Here is a 27,260-nt window from a genome sequence, read left to right as displayed (position 1 = left end):
TTTTTATTTTTATTTTTAAAATTAATTGATAATTGGCGCGGTGCTGCTGCACGCCAACTCGCCTTCAAAAAAACCTCGGCCACGCGCAGGACCCGTCGCGGCACGTGCCGCATATCCCTCCCCTTCAGCCTCCGCCTCTCGCCGGAGAGCCGGGCCACCGCCCACCGCCTCGACGCCACCACGTGCGGCGGCGCCCAACTCCGACTCCGCCCCTCGGCGAACTCCGCCGCTGTCTCCCCTCAAGAGCTCATCTCCCTCTCCTCGATCGCAAGTCGCCTCACCGTCGTCTTCCGCCGTCGATGCAACTCCGCTTCCACTATTTATCGGCCGGCACGGAATCGAACTCATCTACGTGGCGGAATCTAATTGGTTGGATTTGTATGGAAATCTTGATTTAAATTCTGCGCGATCCGTCTCCGATTTGTCGTGCCCGTGGAATTAGAAAGCCTAAAAAAGAGTGATAACTTGTTATCCTAAAATATTTCAACTAAATAATATGTAAAATAATTAGTCATCAAATTGTCTATATTTATCGCATTTCATGAATAATAATATTGTGTGTGTCATTATCTAAATCGGCCTCTTCATTATATTTTTAAAAAAAATCTCATATTAAGTTTGCTCTTCTCTTTTTGAAAATACACAAATTAAACCCTCTTATTTAATTTAAAAAAATAAAATATAGAGAAATTTTACTTTAATATTTTTAAAAGGTGGCATTAATTTGGATATTTGCCCAAAATATTTGTCAATAACAAGGTAATTCTTTTAACAATTTAGATGATTTTTTTCTTTGTTTAGTTTATAACTAAGTGATTAGAAGATTAAGAATGCTCTATATATTATATAATTAAATTAATTTACCCTTTTTATTAATTAAAATTGCTATAAATTGAAGCCTCATGGCAAGCATGACTCACTCGATATATAGAAATAGAATCTTCGCTTCCTTTCTTCTACTTTGAGTAACTAACTACTATACTCACTCGAGTTGAAATGGTAGCTTTCTCCTTCTCGAGCGAGCATGACAATTGAGTCGACGATCATTTTAGCATGACACTACATCTTGAGCACCAAAATATACACGAAACCGCAAGAATTTGTCGATGAACAGCCCGTTATTCTATCTCTCCTTGAGTTCCAATTATATGAATAAATATCATGTACAAATGCTTTCCGCGAGGATAACTTAGCACATGAATTACATGGATAGGATTTGAAAGAAGAACAATATAGACAGGGAGAGAGATCGCACATACCAACAGCTACCTAACTGATCGACTGAAATGTATCACCTAAAGAGTATCAGAATTCCCCGCGAATCCTAGAGAAGCTGCCTCAGCCAACTTCCTGAGGAACGCCACCACCTCATCAGATGTGTTGAGCAGATACCTTGCATTCGAACGTTTCCTCCCGACTGCACAAGAGAAGTAGTTGTCGCCCTTGAGATCCAGCACTGAAGACCCCTCGCGCCATGACATTGCCTCTTGAGGAGATCGCCAACCGGCAGGGATGTTATGGTTTGCAGACATCTTCTTTTCAGATCCAACAGGAACCCTCTGAGATTTTACATGTGATCCCCTCGAGTTGTTCTTGATACTCGATGATCTTCCGGTGAGTCTCTTGTCCGGGGTCGGTTTGCTGGCTTCAGATAGTTTCATTCTCGAGGAATTTGCAGGCTCAGATGGAAGTTCTGGCTCGAAGAAAGTGTAGATATCCTCATCCTGCAATAGAAAGTCCTTGTAGTTTGAGCATCTTCAAGTTTGGTAGTGTTCGACAAATTCTAAGAATTCAAGAAATTCTTACCTTTCCGAGGAAATGCCCAACGCACAAAACATAGTCAATCGGTGTAACCATGCTTTTGCTATGAACTATTTCTCCCAATATTCGATCAATCGCAGCACCCTACAAAAGTGCACCCAGAAATGTCGGTACGAGCCCTTCAACAAGAATAGGTATCTATCGATTCATACCTTGGTAACTCCAACAGATCGAACCTCGACCGATCTGCTACCTTGGACAACATCAACAGCTGCATTTGATATAGGACCTGTCCACAAATGCTGCAACATATCTCGCGCTTGAAGCCTTCCAAATTCAACATCTGGCCAAAACATCAAGGACGTGTAAATAAATCAAACAAAACAACAAGAAGTTTCATGTTTTGGTTATCAGAAGTTATGCTGAGTAACAACCTGCATATTTATAGTTCCAAACGAGAGATGTCTCACGATGCTCAAAATGAGACCTAGGCGTTCTCTCGGTAAAATATTCGAAGACATGCTGTAAAATTTCAGTTAGCATCCAATCGAACATCAAAAATGCACAGCAAGAAACAGAAACTCGATCAGTATGACTACCTTTACGCTGTCTACCCAGTCCATATTAAGATGCTCTGGCATTGTCGTCATCCAGTCTCCACCCGTGTGGCGCAGAAACATACCATTTTCAGCAGCAAGCCACATATTGTACTCTCCAAAGTTCTGCGAAGAAAGACATCTATAAAATTGATTAATTGAAATATGAGACAACTTTAGCTTCCTCACATCATCTAAGACACTTCTGTCACTTCCGCTGAGGACAACTACTGTTGTTCGTGTGTCGTTACACAGAGCTGTCAGTGACACTTTCAACTCCGGATGCAACTTGAGCTCCATTTCTTTGATCTGGTCACCTCCTCTCCTTCCAGTAGACTCGACTGATTCAGTTAATGTCGCATTGAATCCCTAAGTACCGCCAAATCATACAAACAAACTGTTTAATGATGCAACGGAGAACATCAAAGGAACAGAAACAAATAAACAAACGATTTTATTAACGAAAACTAATCATGGCATACACATGGTGGAGCTAATTGTTTCATTGTTCCATGAGAAGGACAATGAAACTTCATAACTTTTACACTTGAGAATCTTCAATGATCCTTATTAACACTTAATGGATGCATTTTTGTAACCAGAAAAATTCATAAAATAACAAGCATAGAGCAAAATGAATCGATAGTCAATGTATAGAAATACAGGGACAAAAGCAGAAAAATAGTTTACAAGCATATTATTTGTTTCAAGAAGAAGAATACCAGTATAACCAATCGATTCATAGACTGTAAATACCGGTCCACAGCTATATTTGTAGGAAGCATAGGAGGAACTTGTCTTGTTCTAAGTTGAGCTTCGACAACAGTATCATTGAGTTCACTATATCATAAAAGGAAATGGTCAAAATAACTCAAGGTGTATATTTAACTCCATCTACCTTAGCAACTGAAGAAAATCAATGCTATAGAACATTATAGCAAGAGAACAACAATCAGTCTGTCAAAAAATGATACAATATGATTCTTTCGTTAGAACCCTAGTTAAGAAAGCAATGGATTTAATTCACATAAAAACAGGCCTTGGGCAAACTAGGTATGATGCCTGCATCACAGTAGTCCCCGTGCATTAACCATGCATGTATTAACCGCTTGTTCTAGATCAAGCTTACAGAGAATCATAGGTTTTGCATGCATGAATAAACCAAAAATTTATAGATAAATCATATGATCACATCACATTGGACAAGTTTCCTTTCCACTAGTTCTTTCAAATCAGTAGTGCTGATGAAGCTACTATGGTAAAAATATTAAAAATTTCAAATTACCCGTGGAACATTCTGATTTCGAAAGTAACCTACAAGTTAATGTAGGAAAGATGTTATTACATTGTACCAATATCTTCTAGAACATCATGTTAACTAAATCAAGGAGTTCATAATATACAACAATCTTTTTTTTTCTTTCTTAGTTATAATCATATACTTTAACTTGTAGTCATGGCAATGGAAGCCTGTTAGATTTACTTTGAGTTAGAACTAGCATGCTTGTCCTTAAGTTACTTCATTATGTAATATTTTTATGCCACCAAAACAAGTAGTAAGAGTTTAAAAGTTAGTCTGAACGGCACCTCACAAAGGTTTCTGCCCAATCTTGGGCAGTGTGTGTAGTCACATGTGCGTAGTTGTGCCTGTGCCGTTTTTCCCTCTCATCAGGAGACATGTTCAATGCATATCCAATAGAAGCAGAAACCTCTGCGATGTTCCATGGGTTAACTAAAAGAGCACCAGCCCCAAGTGACTGGGCAGCTCCTGCAAACTGGATAAAGAGAACAAGAAGGAAAAATTAATCATAGTTAACATATACATTGAATCTAAGGAAATAAATCGTGCAATATGAAACATATTTTGCATTCACGGAAGAAAAAAGTATCAATCCACAAAGATTAAAAATGATAACATGTGAATGAGTTGTGTTTTTGATGTCTTAGTACTTGTATTCTAGACTTGGAAACTTAAAATATAAATGCTCAACCAAGTTTTTGTGACCATAATGATGCATTGTTAATAAAATTTGAATGTAGTTTCAGTTGGTTGCAAATGTTAGAAGAAAAAAAAAGGCACGAGGCATGTAAAAGACACACAAAACAGTGATTCTATTGCTTGAACTTACATAATAAATTAAAATGGAACGAGCCAAATAAACTATCATATATTCACTTTAACATTAGACAGACAAGATAAGAAATTACTTCGCTTAAAATGAGAACTCCTTTCTTTTCTCCTTGACATGCTACAAACTCATAGCTTACAAGATTCATTCCATCTCGCAATGATGTTACTAAAGCCACATCTGAAGTGAGGAAAAGAAACACAAATGAGAAAAAGGTCAAATGGGCTTAAATGAAAAAAAAAGGAACAGCAGAAAATAATTAAGGTCACTTAGTTTGGTTGGAATTAGAAAAAGGTAATAGTGAAGCCAAAGATTTTTTTTCCCATCCACAATTGGGTGTAGCTGTGTAGAAACATAAGAAGTTAAATTGCTCAAAAACAACTGATACATTACATACGTAGACAAGTTTATTAGAGTTGAAGGTCTGGGAAAGGAGAGCAGGATAAAGAGAGAGTAAAGAAACTATATCATCCAAATGTAGGTATTACAACTATTTGGCCTCATCTAAAGCAAAATGGAGGAAGAAAATTCATGATGTGTCCAACCCACATCATGGTGAATAGCAAAAGGAACTACGAGCCAAGGAAATAATATAGTTAGTGCTCTTGCTAGTCATACACGTCTACTTAATTTTAAGCATCACTAGTATGTTAATGGTTCAAAGCCAGACCAATGGCTGGACATAATTAATTTTGTTAATATAAAGTAAATTTATTTCAGCTATTCCAACAAAAAAAATGCATGGTAAGTAGTTTTAAAATGAAATGTGAACTTATGTCAGAATTAATGTGATTTAGTATAAATGTTTGATTAGCATCAGCATGATATTCTTATCCATCCTTCATAGTTTATGAGAACAATAAAATGATTTGAAGAATAAACAGAACAGAAGAGCAAAAACAATCACCAGTACTGCATATAGAGCACATAATGCATGAAAATCAAGGGACCGATCCTGCAAGAAGGTAACTTCCATTAGAAGATTTGATATTTTTACAATGCAAAGAAGCTAATAACTATGAACAAAATTTAAGAGAAAAATGTTTAATATGCATATAAAGGAACATCACTCATGTATGATCAAGAATTGTTCAAGACATTGCAGTTTGCATCTTTTATCTTCTTAAACTGGAGAGATGGGCCAACCTGAATTACTTAGCATGACAGCAAATCTCCACAGTTTGCACTATAATGCAAATCTAAATATTTTATATAAACATAAATTCAAAGCCTTTGCAAAAGTCTTTATGTATAATTCAGAAATTCACAAGTTCCAGCCAATAAAATTTAGTGCTTGTTAAATCATAATCTGGTTTCCTTGGGGAATCTACCTCTCTGATAGTCAACTCCAATTAATGTCAAGTATCCTTGCTATATCAATCAAAAAATTTGTCATGACTAATTAGGCTACCCAGTCTTAGCCTCTGATATCTAACTACTAACAGGAACAAGTCAACTGTTGGATATGAGAATAACAATTTTAAAATATTGTGATGTCACTACCTAAAAATCTTAAAATAATGTGATGACACTATCTATAAATGCAGTATTTATCTATCTGTAGAACATAAAACAGGCAGCAACCTTTTATGTTTTGTGCAGAATAAGCTTCTAAACAAAGTTTATCATCAATAACAGAATATGAATTGCTTATTGCTCATCTCATTTTACTATCATGACCAACAAATAGCTTCATAATCAAAGGTTTCTATACATAAAAAAAAGTTTGAATATCACGTAAGTGATAAGTTGCAAATGAGTTATCTTTGAAAATCACATGCTATATACTTGAGATTGGTAACATGTACCCTTTATTTGCTTGGATTGCTAGAATGAATTTTGATCAAATTTCTGAGAAGCCCATGGTATTTGATGGCATAACATATAGCTGCATAGTCATCCAAAGTGCATCCCCATGGATACTCTTCATTGATTCTTTTGTTGTACTATCATGCATTTCAAGACCAGATGGCATATCATGTCATTGACGAAATAATTTTACTAGTTCTTAAAAGTTGTCAACCAATTTTATAATTGGCATTTTTGGCTTTTAATCAACAAGAAATCTAGCATCAAGTGAACTCTTATTAACAGCTATCAGCTACAGCAGTAAGCAAAAACAAAAAATATTTAGCATATGTGTTAAGTGTTTATGCTATTGAAACACTTGTGCTTCTGCCAAAGTTAAATTGTATGAGAAGATTGCACAAAAATGAGATAGTGAAAACTACAAGGATGGTCAGTTGAGACAGACCAGATGATGGATTGGAACAGCTGTAAGTGTTCCAAATCGACCATTTATACGACCCACAATCTCATGAACCTGGCTAGTAAGCTTTTGATCTATGAAAAATAAGGGAGTAAAATTAGAATTTAATCAATTTGTTTCATCAATCAATAAAGTAGCTTCTCTTCTAATTAACACAAGATAATGTTTTATCTACATTAGCAACTGGTAAAAGAAAAGACACACGAGGAAAATATCCTTCTTTAATGCTTACTTTTTTATATGAAAGCAAAATTAATTCACAACAATACCTATTTTATTTAAATTTATTTTAATAAAAGAAAACCTATCAAATCATTAAAAAAAAAATCTGGCAGAGCATGTTTTCAATAACATCTGTCTACATCCAATGCACAGAAGTGGGAGGACATGGAAAAAGAGGTGCTATAGCAAAGATGGTTGTTTATCAAGTGCAACTTAATGGAGCCACAACCTCAGTATTTCATTGTTGTCTAATGTTTTATTGTGACAACAAGGTAGATATCAATATAGAAAAACAATTACACTAAGCATAGTGGAAGAATATTTTATATTGGAAAAGGTAGACAGAGAAATTAATTGTTTTCCCTTTGTTGAATTAACAATCAATTAGCAGATATCCAATGACATTGCAAGCAAGATGGAAATGGCAGACATTTATGTGCCATCGTGAGAATGACATGTAAAAGTATTTAATTGAGCGAACAGTATAAAAATTCAACAAATAACGTTACTATGGGGCAAGGTTAGAGTAGAGCTAATCCTTTCGCTGAAATCTGGCTAAAACAAGATGGAAGCATCATAAACTCAGTTGTGCTTTAAACTTTGAAGAACCAAATGCACAAAGAAGTATGTGATGCATTAGCCAGTTTCTGAACTAAAACCATTGACCTATAACTGGTCTTTTGTATGGAATTCACAAATGATTGATTCAGGCATCTTCACAAATTACTAAAATACAAACACATAAATTCCCATTCTTGTGAACAAGTTGATACTAAGTTGCATTTACACAAATTTTGCCAAGAATGTAAAAGAAAAAAAGCATTAGACATAGGTGAGATTAAATCTATGATGAAGCTATTTCTGAAAAAAAAAAAAAAAATCTTAATCAATAGAGGTGTCAGATGGTCTGCTAGTGCTACCAATAATAAAGAGTTTAATGAATCACATTATCAAAAACTGACAAAAAAACACTAGGTATGGACAGGATACATACATTCAGGGACATCAGTTCTTGTCGGAACAGCTATTTGCAGCAAGACTACTTTGTCACGCCATGCTGAATTTTCCTCTAGGAACTTTTCAAATGCCAAAATCTTTTGGGGAATACCTTTGATCATGTCAAGCCTATCTACACCCAGCATTACCTATCATCAAATGATTGATTAATAAAATGAAGCAACAGCAATATTACAAAGCTACATTAATGAAGAGAGTTTGCTACCTACCTTTCGGCCTGCAAATCTTTTCGTCAACTCATTGATGTGCTCTTTGACAGCAGGAAGGTCAAGTGCTCGTTTAAATCGATCTGCATCTATTCCGATAGGAAACTGAGAACAAAAAGAAAAAATAAGGTAAGAAAGATTGGCAACAATTTTGATGCATCACCTTTCTCCTTTTCTTAAAAAAATGAAAAGAAAAGAAAAGATAAAGGTTAACCATGAAAATAGAAATAGATAAAAATAATGTATAATAATGATGATGAGAATGATATTAGAAATGAGCATTTAGATGATACCGCAGCCACCCTAGTAAGCCTTCCTTGGTCTTCCACCCCTTCAGGTGTACCCTCAAGTCCAAGAATGCGAGTGCAGGCACTAACAAAATGTCTTGCATAATCATATGTATGAAACCTACAGTAGGCATTTAAATGATCAGATCACTGCATGAAGATAAGCTCATCCAGTCATTTGTATATGGCCTCATATTCATACACAGTTGTGAGTTTCTTTAATCTTCAACTTACTTAACTACATGACTAGATCAAACTTTAATACATAAGAAAAGTGTAGACTAGAAGATAGCTATCTGGTTTATTTGTAATCTAATCCAAAGAAGAATCATTACTAAATAAGCTGCTGTATAAAAGCAATAGTTATGTAATGATATGAAACAAAAAAGAGCTTTTTGCAATTTTACATTTTACAAATAGTTGGGAGTTGGGACTACCATGGCATGATGATGATAATGACAACCATAACTTACAAGTTATAAATACCTACATCTATAATTGTTAGAAATTTATTATTTGTATTTTTCAATCATTACACGATGAGCATAAATTATCTTTTATGTATTTTATCAAGAATAAGGTCTTAACAATTATATTTTTATAGCTCTATATGCACCTTGAAGACCTGAAGGCTTCCTACATGCATAAGCTTTCAAAACTTAAAAGCTTTAGCAAATTTTTCATATATTATTTAATTGCAATTTTATGCATTGTCACAGCATAGTGGATTCCAACACCAACACTGAATACAGTGATACAAAAGTTATTTACAAACTGACCATAAAAGAATATACATCTAGACATCCTAACATAATAAAACAAAAAGAGACAGAGAGAAAACACACTTGATGTCTCAAAATATCTTATGACATCATTGTGGGAGTTATGTAGCACAAAACGTATGAAAGTGACTAAGTATGTTCCACATGTGTCTCCAAATAATAGAAATGAAAAGTATGCTTACCCAACAAGATCAGCAGCAAGAACTGATCTTAGTAATTCAGACCGAGATGGAAGGGTCCTGTGGATTTCTGAAGAAGGGAAAGGTGTGTGAAGGAACCAACCAACTTTCATCTTGCTATTATGCTCCTTAAGACATTTAGGAAGAAACATTAGATGGTAATCATGGCACCAAACAACATCGCCTTCTTGGTAGTGCTTATTCACAACATCAGCAAACATCTGGTTGGCACGCTTGTATGCATCAAACTGAGATTGGAAGCTGCGAGTGGTTGCCAACCGATCTTCTTGTGGAAGCCCAAGATAATGAAAGAGAGGCCAGAGCATGTTGTTGCAGTAGCCATTGTAATATAGATGTACGATTTCTTCATCAAGGAAAACCGGAATGCATCTCTGCTTGAGATAAACAACTTGTTATGGCAGAGATACATTCTTCCTTTATCAAGGAAAAAACACAACATTCAATATGCCCAAAAGAAAACATTAGCATTCTTCATGATGATCCAATTAAGTAAAATCCATTTTTTTATTGTAGATTCTTAAGGAATGAATTATCAAGGTGTCAAAAGACACGGAAAATGTCGAAGAACATAAATGGACCTTCTCAGCTAATGCCTTAGTAAGAGCCCTCTGGCCAACTTCATCTGGTACATTGACACCAGCCCATCCAATCCACCTGGCATCAACATCCTTTACACCTACATCAACAAAGAAGCTAGTAAAATAATCTTTCCCTGTCTGCTGAACATGTATTGTATGAAATAGTGCATCTAACAGACATGTTGATCACGATTCTTATTTGCATGCATGATCAAGAAGATAAATGAAAGAATACTAATATTACTACTCAAACTGAATATGGATGGAAATTTTGTGAGACTAGCATGATTCATATGTCCACACTAGCATATTACAACATAAGTCCAAGAAATGCTCTTAAGAAGCAGCAGCAAACAGGAGATCGTTTCAGGGCAAATATTAATATGCCAGAAAGCATTTGGAAGCAGAGAACACACCAAGCAGAGCGCTGACGAGCCCACCAGCACTGATCTCCAAAAACCAGGAATCCTCCCCCCTGCGAACTGCAGATACGGGCAACCTATTCGCCACTACCAGCAACCGCTGTTTCATGGGCTTTCCCCTGTTGCTCCTGCTTCTCGCTCCAATCATGGTTACCGGAGTAGAAGGCCCATACACAATCTCATCATCGGGCTCGCCGCCGGCTTCCTTCCCAGTTCCGTTCTCCGACGGATGCTCAGGTGGCTCCGCCTCCTCGCCGCCATCGCCGCTGCTTCCTGCCTCGTCCTGAACGATCGCTCTCTTGATCTTCCTGAGTTCTCTGTCGCGGAGCAGCCGCTCGACCCGAGTGGTAGGGTTACGGCCGCCGCCATACTTTCCCCCATGCATGTTGTGTTGCTCCTCAGGCGACTCCTCGGACACCGGTTTCATACAGTCAGATTGCTACCGCCCTGCATTGGAACAGTGATAAGGCCCATTAGCCGGCGAACAAACAAATCATCCGGCGACAGGTGAACCCCGGCGATCGGCCTGTCACGCAAAGATGCCGCCTTTGGGTGGTCCCATTACCACACACTCCGGTCAGCCGCAGATTACCCCCTCACTCATCGCAAGGTCTCATTTTTCCTCCTCGGCCTGGTACTATTCCTAGTCCAGGCTATGTGATTGCAAAAAAAAAAAAAAAAAAAAAAAAATCCATAAAGAAAGCGAGATTAAACGAGTTTGGGCCAACAGTGGTGGTGCGGAGCGCGGTGGTCCCTCGTGAAACTCACCCCTCCAACCTCACCTGTTCTATTCGACCACGCACTGAGCGCATGCAACTCGTTGGCACCAAATCACACAAATCAATGGTCATTCATGGCGATCGAAACCCACGCGCCACAGTTGCAGATTTACAGCCAGCCCTAAGCCACGATCGACGAGGGAACCATAACAAAGACACATACACAACATCCATCCATCCATACATACATACATACCAAAAAAGAGAGGTAGATTCCAATACCGCTTTCTCGTTGCCTTCTCCTCCTACTTCTTCTTCCCGCTCTCGTCGCCTCCCGCCTCCCGCCTCGCCCTTGCGCGAGAAGAGAACTGATCGAGTGACACCGATCCTTGAACCCCCTTTTTATACCGTGGCAGCGCTGCGGACAAGAGCATGCAAGAGTCACTCGTGTCTCGACACGATCCTACTCTAATTTATATACATCTCTATATATTCTTTAGGAAACTTTTATTCTACCCCTAAATTTTAAAATAATCTCACAATTTAGAAGCGATAATAACTTTACCCTCGACCCATTACACTTTTATCCAACAAGGTCATATTTTAGAATCATTCAATTTTAAGGGGTAATCTTCAATATATATATATATAATCTTTCCCATACAGAAAGAGTAAACAATGAAAGGAAATATAAGGAGCCAATTAATAACATACTTAAAGTAAATGTAATTACTCTTTTTAACTATTTATATTTTTTTATATAAATAATTAATTTCAATCTACAAAATCAATCATTCATCTAAACACTAATTAATGTATTATATTGAATAATAACACTATTAATAAGGTTAAGGGTTTAATATCTAGTTGTTAATTTGAGGCACTTTGTCTCTCTATCAACTAAGATTGTTTTGAATTATTTTTGGTGGGCAAATTTCATCTCTGAAAATTTCTCTTTACCATACAATGAGAATACCCCATAGAACATGGGATGAAGTGTTACTAGACGGGCGATGACTTATCGGGTTTACAAAAGAAAACTCTCGTGAACCCTAACGGTCTAATTCGGTCCAACCCCGGTCCCGATTTGTCGATTCCAAAAACATTAATATTAGCCCAAAACTAAAAGGATATGCATGGCAGGGTGTCTAGCTTTTCGTTAAATAAAAGCACACCACAAAGCGATTGCAAGGCTTACGATCGCTCCTCCATATTCCTAAAGCTCTCACTGTGACATATGCAAATGGCTTTGGAATATAAGGAAGAAAGAGATAGCAACAAGCATATTCCTCACATATTTTGTGCAATTCTTATCATCATCTTCATCTAAACCATAGCTCCAATGTCGAGATGCGACATGAAAAAGAAAATTCCAACCCTGATGAAGACATCTACGCTATCTAGATCAGACAACGAGCCGCTATCGATTCAATGCCAAAAGGGTAGGAATGTGATGCCCAAACCCTAGTAACGATCGATCGAGCTACAAACAATAAATGTACTTGGTTTTAAAATGAAGGTTTAACTTTGTTCTTTCAATTTAAGTGCTGATCAAACTCATATTTGGATGATGGAGCAAACTTAAAAAAGGTAGGTGATGCGAACTAACGGGACTTGGAATTTTAGGGTTTTGAATGGCTTCCATGTTGTTCATGAATTGTCATAGAGTGACCCGAATTGTTATGTACACTTTATATCGCCTTCTCACCCTATTGATCTCTCCTTGATATCGAGTTATATATAATTGACTCTAAACGAAAAGTCACCGAGATATAATAACTAACTTACAGCTAAACTAAACAACCCGAGACTACAACGACATAAACAAATTTTAATATTATAAGGAGGTTATCTCCTTCGTTTGTGTGATCTCTTTGCTATCAATGTAAAAGGAATGTGGTAAAAGACCTAATAAAATTATAACTAAGCAAAATGGGTTCCAAAGGCAAAAAGGAGAAAAGTACCACCACAAACTAGGTAAAAATAAATTTATTGGATTGCAATATAATCTCCCAATTATTAATGAATCCTTTGCATATATTTGACGGGTAAAAGAAAAGAAAAGAAAATGAAGGAAAGACCAAGGATAAGAATAGAGAAATTAAAGGAGGAAGAGGTTCCTTGTGTTTGCGAGTTTAGCCCAACAAAAAAGATTTGGTTAAAGGAGAAGAGATCTCATTTTTATTCTTTTTCATGAACATTTGGTCCACATTCAACAAGGTCTTTTTCCTCAATCTTTTTGTATCCAAAAGATCATAAAGTATATCGTATTGGGCCTAGAGAATCCTTAATATTGCGGCATATATTGAGCTTGTTTAAGGATTAAGTTCTAAACACATTATACTTATAATTAACAAAAAAAAAGAAGAGATGATACTACATTGTTTTACAATCAATATCGAATTAGATTAGTCGAAATTACTTTGAATTATTCTGAAAGATAGTGTAGAACAGATCATAAACTCAAAATTTTTAATCCACATTTTTTTTGTTGCATTGAGAAAGCATATATGCCTTCTTTTTATGAACAATTTTTTGTTCAAAAAGCCACTTTCCCTAGTTGAGCATCTTTTGCCATCGCCCCAAAAAAATTAAATTAAATAAAATTATTTTTTTTCATCAATTAATCACCAAGAAATAATTAAAATAATCATTTTATTTCATTTAATTAATTTATAATAATTAGCCTTTCCACAAGTTCTCATGAGCTCATGTGCATTAAATAATTAATTAATTGATTATTATTTTTTTCTTCAAAAAAATATATTGGACCAACTTTGTACGGTGCATAAAGTGGGCTCTCGTGCATGCATGACTTTAATATTAATTAATAAAATAATTTAAGATTAATTATGTTTTGACCATTGCATTTGCTACCTTAGCAACCAAGCAAAGTATTTAATCCATTTAATATAATTAATTAAACACATTTTAAATTGATGTTGATCGATTAATATCTTCTTTTTAGTTTAGTGGATTAATCGCTCATCATTGATTTAATTTGCGTGTTTTTGAATTGTGTTGTACAGCCCTAAAAACTTTTTCTTTAGTGGAAAAGTAAATTGCCATCTCTATATTTTTCTTCTTTTAAAAAAGACGAATGAAAGTGACACACAATAGTTTATTATTTTAATAATAATAACGAAATGGGGATTAGTGCATAATAATGAGGGTTTATTAGAAGAGTTTATAAACTAATCTTTTAAATTATTTTAGTTGTATTTTCAACACATTATATGATAAATACAAATAGTATTATAAATACGAATATTATATTTTCATATGTGAATTAAAACATAAAAATAAACTAAAATTTGTAAATTTGTTTATAGATAATAATGAATCAAATTTACTAAACTAATAATGATTTTCAAGCAACAAGCATGTTTAGCTAAGACAGTAAATGAATCTAACATTCGTGAATAAACTTGATATTCAACTTGATAAGAATTTATTTATATTTGTTCAATATACACAAGATCAATTGAATGAACAAGCTTGAACAATTCATTTAACTAAACGAACAAACTTGAACACATGTGTTCAACTCATTAACGTTCATAAATAATATTCATGAACATATTCGTGAATGACGTTTGCGAACAACATCCATGAATAATGTTCATGAACAACGTCGTAAACCAAGTTCATCAATAAAAAAATTTTCAACTTGCTAAATAAATAAAAAAATGTTTTAAAATAAACAAATAAATTTATATTATCAAACTTAATAACTAATCAAATAATCTTAAAATTTAAAAGTTTCAAACAATCATACAAACTTGAATTAAGAGCTCCATAACATCCAAACGAACCAAGCTCAAGATTATAAAAAAGAAACTAAGTCAAATTTGAACAATAATTTTAACGGTTTGATTGATTTTAAGCTCAGCTCAATTTAAATGAGTTACTTTATCAAACAAATTTAAACACTATAAAACTTAGCTTCTTTACAATCTTATAGTTAGCTATAAATTTTTTAAGGTAGGTGTTGACCTATGCATAATAACTTTATTCTTTTCTTCATGTGTAAAAGGAGATCCTCATTCTTAATGATAAACATAGATATAGTTATTTAAAATTATAATAAAAAAATATTTTATCATCTAATTTCTTTATAGCCTCCGGTGTCTCTTTGTCCTTCGCTCTCTTTGATGGGATCTAGATCGAGCTTAATCTCAGTAGATTCCTCTAAGACAAGCCAACTTATTCCTCCTTCACTATTGTTGTCGCCTCACAAAGTTAGGACCTCCCTAGCCAATCTCTAAGTCGCTCAACTCCTCCCAAGGAGGAGAATACCTACTATGAAGTGTTTGCTGTCGCAATCTACTTATAGTCAAGGTCATTTGCAACTAGGTTAACCAAGACCTATTCGAGGTAAGTGGCCCATGTTTGATCCAATCAAGTTATATGTTCTCTCATGTATGAACTTAATTTTCTACCACAATAATATAATTGAAATGTTTAATTTAATATAACCCAACACTATATCATTCAATATGCAAATGTGTAAGATTAAATATGATAATTATTTGGACAACCTTCCTTCAACTAAAACATGATAATAGAAATATTAATTCGATGATAAGATGGCCATGGAACAAACAAAATGTTTGAGGTCCCACATGTGAACATAAATGGCAAGCATGGGGAGATTTTATGCGACCTAACACATTACATGCTTCAAACATGTTACCCATGCTCATCGACTCACTAATTCTTGCCTCCCACCAAAAAAAAGAAAGAAATAAAAATAATATTTAATTAGATTGTAAATCAAACATTCTCTAACTAGCTATATCATCCATGTTAAACTTAAGAACAAAAGAAAACAATGTCGACTATAAGAGATTAACTAAGATGAACAAATCCTATGTGCAAAGCCACCAAACTTCTTTCTCTAAATTTGACCATTCCCTTTTGAATTAAGACTTATATTTGCACATGTGTTAATGATTTAAAGATAATGTATAATTATCTATATTTTTTAAAATAACAAAATAAATAACACCCATATATATTTATATAGGAAAATAAACTGATAATTAAATATATATGCAAGGATATTGTTTAATAATAATAAACACAAAAAAAAGTTAATGATAGCATGGCTTTAGGCTTTAACCATATAGAATAAAGTGGTGGGTGTTAGTGTTGTCGAGGACGAGGAGTCCCCGCCGTTGGATTGATACCCTATTAGATAACTCTCTTCTCTATCTCGATGTATATATTTAGTAGTTCGGTAGGGACACGCGCTTGAGGACTACCATTATAAAAATTTCACATATGCTAGCTCAAGAATTTAGAGAATTAGAGTAGAATCTTGGTTGAAATAACAATATTATTATTATTTATTAAGAATCTTCTTAGCATTGTTCAAATTTTCATAATTATTGAAGAAAACAATTGAATCTCTAGAATTACAAAGAAGGTGATTAGTGCTACATTGACCAGAGGATTGTGATATCATTGAATGGGTTGAGTTTAGCTACAACTTTGTGCAAAAAGTCATAGAAAATCTCAAATCATTCTAAGAACTTTGAGTGATTATCATACTCCATTATTTGAAGCACACTCACCACATAGAGATCCCCTTTTATTCTTGGTGGTATGACAAAAAAACATTTATATATTGCAATCATGAGATTTATTTTTTTGTAGTTGATATTAAATGCCTAGTTTACATCGATTAATCCTGAAATGACCGACTCGGATCCTATAAAAATTTTCCATCTACCATCAAAATAAATCAAAAAGTGCCACAACCGGAGACCTATCAACCTAATGTTCTTAGGTCAACTGCCCATTAAAAAAATTCATCTATTAATTCGTCTAAATGAGAATTCGAATCCTACCATTGCCCCCAGCTACAACCATGAGATTATTGTCCATAGTTGTGGTTGTCAAAACCATCATTCATGCTTTGCTTCTCAATTAGTGAGGATTTCATAACCCAGCAACCTATACTCAATCTCAAAGATCAACAGATGTATAAATATACATCAAATACAATGATTTATCTCTCATAAGGAAAGAATGACATATTGAACCCACTAGTGGTGCTATGAAGGAAAAAAAGGTAAATTAACTTTTCTTAGAAGGGTAAATAAAACAGGTAACTCATTACTAGTGCTCTTTTCCATCGTGGAACAAACATTTACAATTACCAAAGCCATACGAAGATATTTGATCAACCCATTTAAGATGGGACAAGTTAGGTTAAGATATTTGGAAGTGACTTGTGAGGCCTTTGTCATCTAGTAACTAAATTTCCACATTTCTCAGGTAATCTCTAGGCTAACAAAATCAAGCCAAAGTCTTATCATCAATGACAATTGTGGACGAATTCAAAATTCGCCACATTAATTATCTTAATTATGTGCAACTCATGACAAATTAGGCACTAAATCATGTTATGTGGCACAAAATTGCATAACAAATATTCACATCCTTCATTTTTTTTTTCCTTTGGTGGAAAAGAAAATCTGAACTAAATTGGTTAGGTTCAATTTGAACTTAGCTAAGGCAGTCAATGTGTCAATCTGATCCCAATCGTCGTCGAACGGTCAGGTCAGGTCATTCGGGACCCACACACAGTGAGACCAGCAGAGAGAGAGAGAGAGAGGCCTAACCCAATGGGCACAAAACTGAACAGATAGATATCAGGTGCAATACTCACCTTGTTCAGTACACTTCTACTAACGTTTGCTTTTGATCATGTTTCCCCCAACAAAGGAACAGTCACGACCCTCTGCACCTAAACAAAACGATAGCTGAATTAGATTTCAACAGATAAAGCATGGGGGAAAAAAATCTAAGCATCACCATCTGCGTGACCACGGAGTAGATCCTCTGACCACTGACTCAAGGATTCTGCCGCAGACAAGATAACAAAAGATGGGAGGAACAGAGATCATGGAGGATCCAAAAGAATCCACAAAGAGGATCCCCACTGCCTCCCTTTACCCCAACAACACATCCTTCTCGGAACCAGAGCACACATCACAAACACCATCTTTCTTTCATTGCTCCTCTCTGAGGGTTAGGGTTGGTTGATGAAATCCATCTTTGAATGATGGATGATCAGGAGGGGATTTCACTTTGGCAGACTTGCCTCGGTCTTTGGGATTGATTGTCCTGTTTTTGACTGCATCTGTTTGCCATGACGTCATGGACAAGTTGCTTCCTGGCAGTCTAATTAGCAAATGGGAAGTTGATTCATGAAAGAATGATAAAATTGAAGTTCATGGAAGAAAATTGAAACATAACAGAAAAAAAAAACAGTTATTAGAGAGGACGAGAAAGAGAGATGTCAACATATTTTATACAAACTTGGAATGCAACAGACTATGGAGTCATGAATTTTGTTTCAGTAGAAATCAATGAGGAAGGCATCTCACTCGAGTTCTCACATGCAATTATTTTCAGGGGGAGCAGCATCCATAATCCATTAGGCGTGTTTGTTTGGCATGGAATTTGGGGGGGTGTGTTGGCTAGAAGTTGAATGGTCTCTCTCGTTGTCATTGTCCAGGCTACCATTAGCTTCACCAGCGTCTTCTTCGTCATCCTGTGCGAAAGATCCTGCTCTCAAGAGTTCTTTGACCTTATGGAATTCGTCATAGTGAGCTTTCCGGTGGTCGTTGAAACTTAGCCTTGGAGCATCTGCTTCAGAATCTGATAGATAGTGCTATGCAGATTAGAGGATCTGGTCATATGTAACATATTAACAAATCTTCTAGCGAGGAAAAGAGAATTTGCTTCATCTATGCATCGTGGTGCACACAAATAATTATGTAAAAATCATAAATGCATAAGCATCTGTAGATTGGTATCAGTAATATGAAACCCTTGTGAGACTAACGGATACATAGACAATTGAAACAAATTGTCGGAGGCAAGCACAAATCGCACAACCTACTGAGGATGTAGAATTGCAAATGCTTTATCCAAGAACACTGCAAAACCAAAAAAGTACAAATCTATTATCATCCTCTTTCAAAGCAACCTTACTCTTGCTTCTTTTAGTATTTACTCAACTCAAATTTTGGGCAGTTAATTGAGTGTATCCAGAGGAGTTTATTTTAAAAGATCCCCTATTCTTGTCTTGGGTTGTTCACAATCGTATACTGGTACCAATAGTTCTTTTAGTATTGACACTTTTCTACCATATCTTCTTTTCTTCAAAAAAAAAAAAAAATGCAAGGTGTGCAGGTAAATGGCTGCATATCAAACATATTCTACAGGAGAACATATGCAATGCTTAATGAAGCATATATCACTTTGTAGATGCATATATTTAATGCAGGCTCAAATGCAAACTAGGCAAAGAATATTTACAACAATATGCATTTGCGAACTTAGTAGGCAAATCATAACCATTCTTTAGTAAAAAGGACTTGTTTTCAATGATATAAAGATAAAAATATGATGTTAAAGAAAAACTACTATCTTTGAAAGGTAAAAGCTAAAAGATATATAACGGAGCCAGTTGCAAGTGTCGAGGGATCAAATTATTTATCATCAGAATCAACATTATGTTTACTTTTGCGCTGCATGACAAGCACCCTGTTTAGCAGGCAAAGTCTCATGCACAGAGCAGGTGCTGCATCATGATAACTTATGTGCCATATTTCCCAAGGAAGATTCAAATGTAGGGAAAGATAGATCCCTCTTATTTATTTAAAGATAAAAAGGATGAACAAAGATTAAAGAAGATCAGTGTTACCCAAAATAAGAATAAATTAAATCAGTTAAAGTCAGTTTTACCTTAATTTGGTGCTTTAGTTCAGTAGGAGAGTGGTCTAAAATAAACAAGAGCGAGCAAGCAAGCATCATGACGACTTGTAGGCAATATTTTTCCAAGGCAGGCAGAAAATAGAGAAGATTGATAGAGGGGAAGAATTTTTTTTAAAAAAAAACTTCAAACAAAGATAAAATGACAAAAAAAATCATAATGGATTTAATAATTTCCCCTCAGTCATCAATCTCCTCTTCTCTTTCCAATACCGGCGAGCAAAGGTGGAGAATAAGGAGAGAGGGATCCTCCTTTCAATAGCCAACAAGAGGAAGATGTATAAGTTTCATGGTATAGGTAAAAGTGCTAAAGATTTTAACCTTTCCACTAAAGAATTTCAAGAGGGCAATTTGTGTCAAAATCCAAAGAAAGGTCATGGGTAGTGTTTACCTTATTTAGTGTCAAGATGGTTTTGGCTTCTAGAGTCATAGGTTATGGGTTGCCTTTGAGTTTGGCACGCTTTTTCCCATTTTGCTAATCTTCTTGAGTCGTTTCTTATGATTTTAGATCTTTAATATGTATATGTTATGATATGCTTACTTTATTTATCATGCTTTGAAATTCTATCTATGCATGCTTAGAGATTATCCCTGTTCCACTGAGATGTATTATCATGGCATATAAGGCATGCATGTCTAGAGAATTGATATTGTACTCGTCTATATGGTGTAAGATATAATTGAGTTTGATGAGTGTAACAACGTGCACCTTCCCCTCTATAGCCGGATTTATATTTTTTATGGAATAAAGATTAGATGAGGGGAATATTAGACATTAATTAAAATAATTTACCTAGTATTTTACCTTTGCAAGTTTGTCTAGTGAACTTTTGCAGATTTTAGGACACATAGCTTTCTCATAGATGAAAATTTTGCAGTTTTTGGGATCCTCTTAGCCTTAATCCCTCTATTTCACCACCCACCACAACCCCACCTCGATCATGAATATGGGCATAACAATGGTGATAAGCTTCTGGGACAAGTTGGATTCATCCTTTTATTGATTAATGGGTCTGACTTTCATGTTTGGCAGTTTCATGTTTGTGTGTTCGCCAAGCCTTTGATATTTTTTGGGAGAAATTTGTGATGCATATTTATTTATCAAATCTGTTTCACTTTATACTCTGGAGTTTAATCTTCAGTTTGTGGGATTTTTTTCCCTTTTGTAACCTTGGAGGTCGGTATCTGTATTTTCTGACCCTTTTTCGTTTTGGCTTATGGTTTTCCAACAGGCCATTATTTTGAAGACTCAGGTAGTCAGGCATTCACATTTTTGAAGAAATAAGACCAATTTGTAAAAGAAGTATGAAAAGATAAAATAAAAGACAGGATAAAGAAGTAAAATTCCAACCATCATCTTCTTCCATGGCATCAGTTTCTTCTTCAGAAGAGGTCCAATCCCCATTTGAGCTTCTGCTTGAAGAAGCTACATCATTCAAAGCAGTAGTGAGAGCTTCTGCATGGGCAGAATTATCCATGCATTCATCAAAGGCTCGTTTTGGTGAAAGAGAACCTACAAATCAAAACATTTCACCCAAGCTACTACTCAACGAACACTACAAAAGAAATATAAGAGATTATAAAATTTAATTAAATGTTTAATATATACCATCGTCATCAATCATATGGTGGAAAGGTGTCTTGGGTTCAGTAATTTTTTGCCTCACTGGTTTATTTGCTTCAATGTCATCCAAGTTTTCTTGATTCCATCTAACCCTACCCTTTCTAGAATGGAAATAACAAAACAAAACAAAATGGTGTGGTCATTTGATGAATTCATACGTCAGGAACATAACTGAATTCGTTTTCAGGAAGTACTGCACATATATTAGCAATACAAGGAAAGAATATGTAAAAGGATAAATATAGAGGGATGTTATTCATGAAAGTGTTTTTTTATCATTGAGTCTCACTTTGTTATCCTGCATGAGCAAGTAAAACAACTAAAGAGCAGAAATTATGTCAACTAAATCATACTAACTTTCAGTTATTTTGGAAAGGAAACACATGCCATTATGTTTGAACCAAACTGATTCATCTGATTACCCCCACCTCCCTTCCAAATTGATATACCACTCACCTCATTTTCAACTCTTTCTTTTCCCTAGAATTTTAAACCCCTCAAAGCCCCTGCTCTCTTCAACTTAAAGCCACACTTATCTACTTCTCCTTCTCCTCCAATGTTCTCTTATCTCCAATCCTTGTATGACCTTCCCTCTTCGAGTGCTTGGTGTCATTTCTCCAGTGGCAATCTCAGCAAGTGGAGGCAACAGTTTGATCTCCTATTGCAACACTTTTCCATTTATCATGGTCTAGGCAATAACCATGTCATTATAGAGATCAATTTTTCATGGAAAAAGAGCGACATTATACTGCAGCAGCGATGTTCAACGAAATCCCCTCTTATGTGAGTCTTTCCTCCTCACGTTTCTAGTTGACAGAAACAGCTAGATATCATTAGGTGCATCCTTATGTTGTCGAGGTAGATCCATGCTACTTAGATGTACGTGTTTGGATGATGTCAGCAGAGCATCTGTGACCTAGTGGGTTGAAACTCTTAGACGAGAGCGATGCTGCCCTCGAGCTATAGTAGCAAAGGAAAATTTTAATGAGTAATGAAAAAAAACTAATGGGTGGTGGTGTCAGGACTGGATCTTCATCATGGCTGGTCAATCAATCAAATATAGATTGGCGCCTACAGCAACAATTGAGCTCTTTATATATGTTAACTTCTGTGTCTAGATCTATGGGCCTGAGGACAGATGCAAATGTGTTCATAGAATTTTGATGCTGATGATGGTTCCAAATCTTTAGAGCTGATGAATCATGCTATCCATGTGCAGGTCCTCTGAGATTGAAGACCCAGATCAATTTAATTTTAGAGGATTCAATGGTTGAATGATCAGTTCTGCATATGATGCAGGTTCCTGACCTTGTTCTATGCAATGGACTCTATATGAAATGGAAATCATAGACTTGCAGAGAGTTGCTCTAGGCTGTAGTGTACTCTGAAGTTGTAAATGGGCAATGAATCCAATCAACAAGTAGGATTAGTAGGTAACTATGATGAGTTTTAATTGTTTTTACGTCAAAGTGGTGCAGTGAAGGTATAAAAACTGAGCTGCTTGGGAATCGATTGGATCTAATATGTTGGATAGTGGGGTGTCCTCTTCAGTAGATGTTTGTGAGCAGAGATAACTATCAGTTGCATGTGTGGCAAAGAAGAAGACTAGGCATCGTAATGGAAAAGTGAGGTTTTGTCTCCTTCACCCGCATCAGCACCTGCTAATTAATTGAATTTGGATGTGTTAGTTAGAGCCCTAGAGCCAATCATATGATGATTGTTGTATGGACTCGATGTATCATATTCCTATATACTTATAAAGGCATTTCTTTATGGTTATTATACTTACTTGTATTGGTGTCAAATAACTAAGTATAATAGCGTCCTTGAGTAGATGGTTCTTATCTATATCAATCGATTGGTTGAATCGATAGTGAGATGATATAGAGAACACTACTCTTAATGACAAGTATTAATATTTAGGGACAATGTTAATGCGATGAGACTAGCATGTAGGTCAACTCGATGACTTGATCTCACAAGTCATGGATATAGAGATATCAAGTTGACACATGGGTATGCATTGGAGAATGTATACTGAATGACCCGCCATGAGAAAGTATCATGGATCGTTATATGAGTGTCATATACTTTCTATGTGACTATTAGTATGACTATCAGTCCTTGGACCTGAAGTCACCATGGTTCCCTACATAAGGAGTTGCATACTTTGACTTCGTCAAACGTCACTCGTAACTGGGTGGACTATAAAGGCGATTACTGGGTATGTAACAAATTATGCGGAGAGATGTGAGTGATGTAGATGGGATCTATCCCTCTTATATGACGGGAGTGACATCATGATTCTTGATAGAGTGAGACCACTAAGTGCATGGTCATGCCCAAATGAGTCAATATGAGATATTGAGCTCATTTGATTGGAGTGAGTCTACTTGGAGTTCAAGATATAGATTGATTAGAGGATGACATGGTCTATGTCTCAATTGATCGATCTAGATGTCAAGGATAGAAGGACATTGTCACATATTGTAAGAGTCACAATTAGTAGTCACAAAGGTTATGTTGAATCTCAACATTCTTGTAACTTGGGTAGCAATGATATATTGCTAGATGCCGCTCATTGCTTATGTTTCTAAATAGGATTAGAAACATTGCCAACGTTGCAAGAACCTATTGGGTCACACACAAAGAACAAGTGGATGGAGATTAGGTTCATATGATAAACCAATTGGATCAGGTTCATGTGATGCATCAAAGATTGGATTAGGATTAATTCAAATTAGACTTATTGAGTTAGACTCAATTAGATTCAATTGTTGAACAAGTCTAATTTAAAGTTGATTCATTGAGTCAATTTATATTAATGAATTAAGATTCATTAAATTGAAATTGACTTGAATCAAAGGTTGAATTTAACTCAACAAGGAAGAGAAGTGGCCAATTTTGACTTGACCAAATGGGAAGTTGAAACATCAAGTTTGACTTGACCAAATGCCACTTGATGAAGGTTGACTCATTCTACATGGCATGACTAACCAATACATCCTTGCCACATCATCTCCACATCATCTAGGGAGAGCAAGAGGCATGGAATGCCAAGAGCCAAAGACCCTTGGCATTCCATGTGTGGTCGGCTAAAAATGAATAAGAGATTCATTGGCATTGATTTGGGTGTGATGAATGTCTTCTTCCTCCTTAGCTCTTTCTTGTTCCCCATCTTCTCTTGGCCGAGAGTTCCACGCAAGAAAGGTGAAGGTGAGTGAGTTTAATTCAAAAGAAGAAAGGGTAAGTGAAAGTCACATAGAGGGCTTTAGAGAAGTGTATGAGATTTATTCTCTCTTCTTCTTTTCTCCTTTCTTCTTCCAATCCCATCCGAGAGCCCTTGGGAGTGCTAGCACACTTGTGGTGCTCTTTTCTCCATGTAGAGTGGTTTGAGAATCACTTCTTGTTCGTGTGGATACTACTAGAGGTGTGTACGCTTGAACACACTTGAGATCCGAAGGACCTTGAACGAGCGGGATTTGCGAAGGGCTTCGCTTCAAAGGTATACTCCTTATCATGTAGATCTAAAGTAGATCTAGAGTAGAAAACTATGTACATGAAATTTTTGTCTTCGCACGGATCCAGTGGCTAAGAATTTCAGGGTTTTCGCAACGCAAAAAGCGATTTTTACGGCTCGAAAGTTCCTACAGGATGAACCTAACCTGGATGAAACTATGAAATAAGTACTCGCCGGGAATTTTGTTTGAGGCTACATGCCATGAAGATTCAGTAGTTCGGGTTGGGAAAGTGTTCAAGTTGCTTCCTCTCCATATCCAGTACCCCGGGCTAAAGCTTCCTCTTAACCTCTCCCTGCAGCCTGCTATAGCTTTCCCATACGATGACTCACTATGGCAAGCTTTTATGGTTCCAGATCACTAATTTAATAATATTAACCAGACTATCAATAATATCTTAATTCTTGATCAAAGCTGAAAAAATAATAGTAATTATGCTTAAAGCTTAGAGAAACAATAATGATAACTTCAAGAGATTAAAATGTTTATTTGATCTCAATCCCTAGTTTGAGTAGCCGCAAAAACCATTAAATAGTAGGGCACTATGTGTTATCTATAATTAAAGGCAGTTATGTTCTAACCATCACGCTCAAGTAGGATTCTTGATATCAATTTTTACAGGTTATCTTTGTCAGAATTTGGTATGTGAAGACTGCTGGCGTCGCATAAATAGTGTATCCATATCTGGAAGGCGACCAAGGAATTTAACATAAACAGCAAAGAATCAACACAACACAGGTTGCTATCAATTCAGTGTTACTAACCTCATTCTCTGAATTTTGATTCTTGTAACCAACCAGAAAAATCAATTTATATTGAAACAACCTAAACACATGGAACCATCATAAGTTAAACGCTGAGAAAATATTAGAATGACTTGGATGTATAAACAACTGATAATCAAACCCACTATAACTACTTTTACCAATGAGGCGCCATAATTTAAAATTTAAAAAAAAAATACTGCAACCTAACAAATAGCATATGCAAAACCAGTGAACAACAGAATCCCACACATAATTTCCAGTGCATGGTATAAGGCATCCTCTAAAAGAGGTTGGGAAATTTTGACATTTCAACAAGAAACAATCAGGAACCCAGCTACTAATCTAAATTTGGACAATAATTCATGCAAATACCAGGGAATCTCTCAAGTTAACTCACCTAAAGCAGGTGATAATGTTAAAAAAAAAAAAAAAAGTCTTCTTTTGCACCAATGATGAAATATTATCTTCAATACCTAACTAACAAGGTCATCCTCAAATACCTAGAAACTTAACTATAGCACCGAAGACCATATAAACATCCTCAAAATCCAGTAAAGAGAGTATAATGTATTCCAAGCCCTATAATTAAACAGCACGATGAAATCAAAGATAGATGAGTTATCGAAATGTTAATAACATGGAAAAGATAACACACAGATTCTATAGCAATAAAATTCCATAAAGACGTCAAATCAGCATGACAACTGGACAACTAGAAACAGCTAACAAACGGGACCTAAGATTTATATCAGACCTTATTTATTGAATATTAAATGGAGCAAAAAGAAACGAGCAAGGTAATACAACATCAGGAAAAACATAACATTTTTAGGGTTAGACCAAACAAAGGCGGGCAGCGACCCGGCACGCAAAAAAACTAGCGCCTCAACTCGCTCCTCAATCACAAGTCAATCGAGATGGTCCCATGAGATGGTGAAGAGTCGGCATATTGATCACCCTCCTCCAGGAGCCACCGCTGAGGCGCGCGACGGGAAGGGATACGGAATAGAACAACAACGAGATGAAGGGAAGGGAGAAGAATCGAGAGAGGGAGGAGAGGGAGGAGAGGGAGGAGGAGGAGGAGCGTACCGGCAAGCGATGGCGAGAGGGGGGAGGAGATGCGCGGACGGAGGTGGTGGTGGTGCGGGCGAGGCAGTGAACCACAGGACATGGCGAGGGGGCACAGCGGTCTTTTCATCCTTTTATTCGACCAAATCCAAACCCAATAAATAATTGGACCAGATTAACCGTAAATACAACGGATTAATTCTCCGTCAAAATTAAAAGTATTAATAATAATAAGTTTGAGCTTCCAGTATTAACAAATATACACCTAAAATTTCATATTGATATTTGACAAATTACTTAAT

The 27,260-nt window shown here is 35.9% G+C and overlaps 2 protein-coding genes across 5 annotated transcripts; both read right to left on the bottom strand.

The window, feature by feature from the left end:
- Positions 1 to 1,118: 1,118 nt before the first annotated feature.
- Positions 1,119 to 11,647, bottom strand: LOC122014748 (alpha,alpha-trehalose-phosphate synthase [UDP-forming] 1-like). 3 transcript variants are annotated; one of them, XM_042571148.1, is made up of 18 exons: positions 11,471 to 11,647; positions 10,464 to 10,916; positions 10,048 to 10,145; positions 9,452 to 9,840; positions 8,494 to 8,608; positions 8,204 to 8,305; positions 7,972 to 8,122; positions 6,741 to 6,829; positions 5,369 to 5,441; positions 4,566 to 4,666; positions 3,945 to 4,132; positions 3,080 to 3,197; positions 2,547 to 2,726; positions 2,361 to 2,483; positions 2,196 to 2,283; positions 1,974 to 2,104; positions 1,807 to 1,905; positions 1,119 to 1,724 (listed from the first exon to the last, which is right to left on the bottom strand). In XM_042571148.1, exons 2-18 carry the CDS (start codon positions 10,894 to 10,896, stop codon positions 1,296 to 1,298), a joined length of 2,907 nt encoding a protein of 968 aa, XP_042427082.1. In that variant the 5' UTR covers positions 10,897 to 10,916; positions 11,471 to 11,647; the 3' UTR covers positions 1,119 to 1,295. The 3 variants fall into 3 exon arrangements, with proteins under 3 accessions (XP_042427082.1, XP_042427081.1, XP_042427080.1); XM_042571147.1 differs by lacking the exon at positions 4,566 to 4,666 and having other exon boundaries at positions 5,394 to 5,441; positions 11,445 to 11,647; XM_042571146.1 differs by lacking the exon at positions 4,566 to 4,666 and having other exon boundaries at positions 5,394 to 5,441.
- A 6,806-nt stretch (positions 11,648 to 18,453) lies between these two features.
- LOC122015351 (protein phosphatase inhibitor 2-like) lies at positions 18,454 to 27,097 on the bottom strand. 2 transcript variants are annotated; one of them, XM_042572197.1, is made up of 5 exons: positions 26,980 to 27,097; positions 25,888 to 25,948; positions 21,591 to 21,706; positions 21,333 to 21,494; positions 18,454 to 18,862 (listed from the first exon to the last, which is right to left on the bottom strand). In XM_042572197.1, the coding sequence occupies exons 2-5, from the start codon at positions 25,890 to 25,892 to the stop codon at positions 18,639 to 18,641; spliced, it is 507 nt and encodes a 168-aa protein (XP_042428131.1). In that variant the 5' UTR covers positions 25,893 to 25,948; positions 26,980 to 27,097; the 3' UTR covers positions 18,454 to 18,638. The 2 variants fall into 2 exon arrangements, with proteins under 2 accessions (XP_042428131.1, XP_042428132.1); XM_042572198.1 differs by lacking the exon at positions 26,980 to 27,097 and adding an exon at positions 26,731 to 26,965.
- Between the last annotated feature and the right edge of the window lie 163 nt (positions 27,098 to 27,260).

This window comes from Zingiber officinale, chromosome 8B (genome assembly GCF_018446385.1).
Source record: "Zingiber officinale cultivar Zhangliang chromosome 8B, Zo_v1.1, whole genome shotgun sequence".
NCBI classification, from domain to species: Eukaryota; Viridiplantae; Streptophyta; class Magnoliopsida; order Zingiberales; family Zingiberaceae; genus Zingiber; species Zingiber officinale.
Note: the sequence above shows the minus strand (reverse complement) of the source record. Positions and strands in the feature narration are given on the sequence as shown.

Excerpts from the sequence above, each read along its gene's own strand:
- LOC122014748 (XM_042571148.1), bottom strand. The coding sequence starts at position 10,896 with ATGAAACCGGTGTCCGAGGAGTCGCCTGAGGAGCAACACAACATGCAT. Across the intron at positions 2,727-3,079 it reads TGAATCGATTGGTTATACTG|GGATTCAATGCGACATTAAC; the intron begins GTATTCTTCTTC and ends GGCGGTACTTAG. Across the intron at positions 2,105-2,195 it reads TTGGAACTATAAATATGCAG|ATGTTGAATTTGGAAGGCTT; the intron begins GTTGTTACTCAG and ends TGTTTTGGCCAG.
- LOC122015351 (XM_042572197.1), bottom strand. Across the intron at positions 21,495-21,590 it reads CCATATGATTGATGACGATG|GTTCTCTTTCACCAAAACGA; the intron begins GTATATATTAAA and ends TTTGATTTGTAG. Across the intron at positions 18,863-21,332 it reads TGCCATGGAAGAAGATGATG|ATTCTGAAGCAGATGCTCCA; the intron begins GTTGGAATTTTA and ends ACTATCTATCAG.